At 45.3% G+C, this 4,098-nt stretch overlaps 1 protein-coding gene across 2 annotated transcripts in view; it reads right to left on the minus strand.

The window, feature by feature from the left end:
- SEC62 (SEC62 homolog, preprotein translocation factor) overlaps nt 1–4,098 on the minus strand; it is a 20,036-nt gene continuing 15,938 nt past the window's right edge. The window contains exons 8-9 of one of the 2 annotated variants that reach the window (XM_035901168.1): nt 2,918–3,406; nt 1–2,361 (exon numbers count right to left, since the gene is read on the minus strand). In XM_035901168.1, the coding sequence (XP_035757061.1) occupies nt 2,940–3,406 (467 nt within the window). In that variant the 3' untranslated portion in view covers nt 1–2,361; nt 2,918–2,939. Of the gene's footprint in view, nt 3,407–4,098 lie in introns of both variants that reach the window. The other variant, XM_035901167.1, reaches the window with a different exon arrangement.

Raw genomic sequence — 4,098 nt, forward strand, 5'->3', positions numbered from 1 at the left:
TAAAACACTGGGAGGAGTATCAGTAAGACCACTATAAAATTTTATTGCAGGAAGGACATTTTAATAGGCTAGTTATTTAAATAACTTTCCACTAAATATATATATATGTAGATACTTGTTCCCATAAGGTCACCCTAGACTCTGGAAGTTAAAAGTCAAAACCAGTAAGAAGAACTTTGAAATATACCCGATATAAAAGCGGCCTGCTAAATAACTGAAGGTGGCCAGGTACCTTTGTGGTTTTCGCCCTTTGGACTGGAAGTGCGTCGGGACACCGTTCAGTCCACTCACAATTTGACTGCTGCTGGCACATCGTAATCACTCCTCTCATTATCTCATTCCAAAAGGATTCTGAAGTATTTGGGGCATTTCTGTAGAAAACTGTAGATTACAGGACTGGGTCAGGACCTCCTCTCCTTAACCACCGACCAGCTCCACCAAGGCCTCTGTCTTTGCACTCCCTCTGAGGAGGACACAGAGTCATTCACCGCAGGTCAGGTGGAAGAGTCCAACGCTAATCCAACACCTGCGAGAGCCTGGGACTCCGGAAAGGTGACGGTACAAGTTTTTGATAGGCGATTCCGAGATGCAGGTGCTTGTCCCCAGGCCGCAGCGGGCAGCGCTGGCAGATCGCACCCATCCACTTCACAGGGAGCAGATGGCAACGCTGCTGAAGTATTTATTATTTGACCGTTTCAACTTTATTTTCTCAGCAAGGCCCTTAAGACGTTATTTGCCTTTTAGGCAGAAACATACTTGAAACATAACTGAAATCCTCTGCATTAATGTCTTCAAAAACCGGTAGCGGCTCGCTGCCTGCTGTGGACCACCACTAGCCACGTGGCCAGTGCAACGCGTTCTGCATCCAACAGTGCTCTCCCAAGCGCTCATTTGCAAACGGCTTCTGGAAGATACGCATGCGGAAGGTCAGCCACCCTCCTTTTAGCTCCCGTCGGGATCGGCAGGAAGCTAACACGACAAACCGCGAGGATGTCTGCCGATTTTCCTAACCCTGCGCTTGGGTGGTAAAGAGCGAAGAGCTGCCAAGCCAGCCGTCGTGCCGCTCTTCAGCTCAGGTGCACCACAAATTACCGCGCCGAGAAGCTGAAGATTCTTGCGCAGGAAGAAAGGCAGCTCGGCCCTCAAGGCCAGACACGGAGACATGAAACGTGAGCACAAAGGAAAGCGGGCTCTGTACGAGCCGAGCGTCCCGCACCAGCCGCTGAGAGGAGGGAGAAGGCAGCTCTTGGGCAAGACGCTTCATCGTCGCGCAACGCGTACCCAGCAAGGTACCGAAAGACAGCGACAGGACTTCGTTCTCATCAGTGGTAACACCCAAGCGTCCAGGAGTCCATCTGTTTAGGTAAGGGGTCCTTTAATTTTTTGCTATAATAAAAAAGTAATCCGATTTATCTGTTTCCTTATGGAGTAAATATTCAGGAAATTTAAGAGCCGAATACACCGTATCCACGAATCGTTTATCAACGCACCCGTTACGATGTATATATTTGCACAATCTGAAAAATCAGTATCTTCATCCAAAATGGCGACGCTGGAAGGAAGGGGAAGCAATTTAGGATAGGAAAAAAAGTTCTCCAAATCAGTTATTAAAACGTCAAGCTTACCCTCATCTCCTTGGAGTGGGTTCGGGAGACGATCAAATCTATAATTACCACTGAAGTCATCTAGAGGAACGATGCCAAGTCTCAGCTTCTTCGACACGCGGTTAACCAAAACACAGAGTACGTCCTCCGGGCGCCCGGTGGGAAGGGATGCGTAAAAGGGACCGCACAGACGGCTCCAAGAGATTTATCAACAAATTATTAACGGTCACTTCATATGAGCTTCGAGTTACCTCTACTTCTGAGCAGACGAATGCTCCCCTGCCTCTTCAGTTTAAAAAGCATTCCAGTCCCAGAATAAAGTTGTAACATTAAGGCATACATACAGCTATGTTGTTTGCTTTCATTTAATAAAGATCAATTTACTCAAATACATGGAATGTTGGCACAAAACTAAAGCTCTTGTGGAACAGCTACCAACCGTACACAAATAATTCTGTGAGGTCCTCTTGACTTGCATTTCTCCGATAGATACACCACAAAATGGCTTTAATAATACAACCTGAATGCTGGATCAAATCTCTAAATAATAAGTAGCAGTTAAAGTAAATGGTTTGCTTTATTTGTAAATTATGTACAGAATACATTTATTTATTTTTTTTAATTATGATGGAGCAGGAGAAAGAAAACAGCCGTAATTTCCAAACTGTGCTGATTCCTTCACCTGCTGGAGATGACATCTTTCTCCGAACCAGATGTACAAAACCAGTTTGGATTTCCTCAGTTGCTGGCACACAGTCTGGAGAGACAGAGAACACCGCACCAAACTCAGCACTACCAGCCGTTTAATATTTTCAGCAAAATACTTCTGCTAAAACTAGTTTTCTTAGGAAAGTTTTCACAATCTTTTGACAAGAAAAATCAAGAAAAATATCAAGAAAGCTGGGGGGTAAGAAGGGCTTTACCTAAGTAGCTATCAAATAACTAGGAATAATCCGAGATTTGGTCATTCAACTTTTACCTGTTTTACAAAAGCACGTTTGAGAAGCCAAACTAATTGACCAGTTATGCAAGTACCAGAAAACTGTGGTTTTCAGTAGGTTTTGAGGACAACCTGGGCAATCTATCAATCAATAGAAAAACTTGTCAGATTGATAAAACTTCCGTGAATGGGTATTAATGATTAACACAGTACCAAGCGATCGAGTTAATGGTTAAAAAAAAAAAAAAAAAAAAAGAAGGACCTAGATAGAAAACTGTTTGGTAACACGTGTATTTCGGCAAACAAAGATGCTACTGGATGGTCTATGTTTTGGTGATCAGCCAACAAAGAAAATCCAACCATTTGCACATACTTAGTCCCAACACCACAGTGAGTTATGATTTTTCGTGTGAAGGCCTACTTTCGGTATCCTCCTCCTCTTCCTCTTCACAATCGCCTTCATCTGTTTGCTGTTCCAGTTCCTCTTTTGTGATCATTTCAAAGTCGTTTCCATTTCCACTACTGTGCTGGGACCTGTCGTCTTCGCGCCTGTCACTGTCAGTGTCTGAATGCCGCTCCCCTCCCGAGCCGTCTGTGCCCGAGTTCCTCGTTGCTTCCGTTTTCCCATCGTCGTCTTCCTTCTTCTCGCTATCCGATTTCTCCTCGCTGTCGTATTTTTGCTGCTTTTTGGATTCCGATTTTTCCTCTTTCTTTAAGTCTGCTTTTGGTCCTTTGTATTCGTGTGTGTAGAGGGGCCTGAAGGAGTCAATGAATCCCACGTCTGCTGTAAGATTTGGCAGGAACCAGAAGTGATGCCTTCCTCCAGTGATGAGCCAGATGATAAGGAAAAGGATGCAGCGAGCTGTAGAAAAACCGGAAATTTGGGGTTGTTTTTTGTTTTTATTGTAAACATCCACACTGTACAACTATGGTGTAAGAGAAATCCGCTACTAACACCCACCCAAAGCCCGGGACAGGGCTGACCTCGGGGGGAACTCTCTCATTCTGCAGCAGTGCTGTGGAATAGTTTGTTCTCGCCACATCTCCCCCACCCCATTAACCTTGTATCCGATCTAGGATTTAGCTCTTTATCCCCTCTGCTAAAGAAATACAAGCCACAGAAAGCTTTACAATCCCGGTTACGCCATTCCCACTACAGAGTCTGTTCTTATGTACAGTTCTGGGGTTTGTTTTGCTTTCCTTTTTTGGAGGCCAGAAGCAAAGCTGGACTGTACAGGAAGCACAATCAGGTGACACAAGCTTGAGCTTTCTCTCTTTTCTGTGGCAGAACCCTGACACCCAGTGGCCAGGAAGGAAATACAGACATAGAATCAGTCCAGATATCGCTAACAAGAAAGATATCATTACAAGAAAGATGTTGTGTTGCTGGAACATGTCCAGAGGAGAGCACCAAGCTGGTGAGGGGTCTGGAGCACAAGTCATACGAGGAGCGGCTGAGGGAGCTGGGGTTATGTAGTCTGGAGAAGAGGAGGCTGAGGGGAGACCTGATCGCCCTCTACAACTGCCTGACAGGAGGCTGTAGGGAGGGGGGGG

Source organism: Egretta garzetta, unplaced genomic scaffold (genome assembly GCF_000687185.1).
Source record: "Egretta garzetta isolate BGI_Z169 unplaced genomic scaffold, ASM68718v1 scaffold638, whole genome shotgun sequence".
NCBI classification, from domain to species: domain Eukaryota; kingdom Metazoa; phylum Chordata; class Aves; order Pelecaniformes; family Ardeidae; genus Egretta; species Egretta garzetta.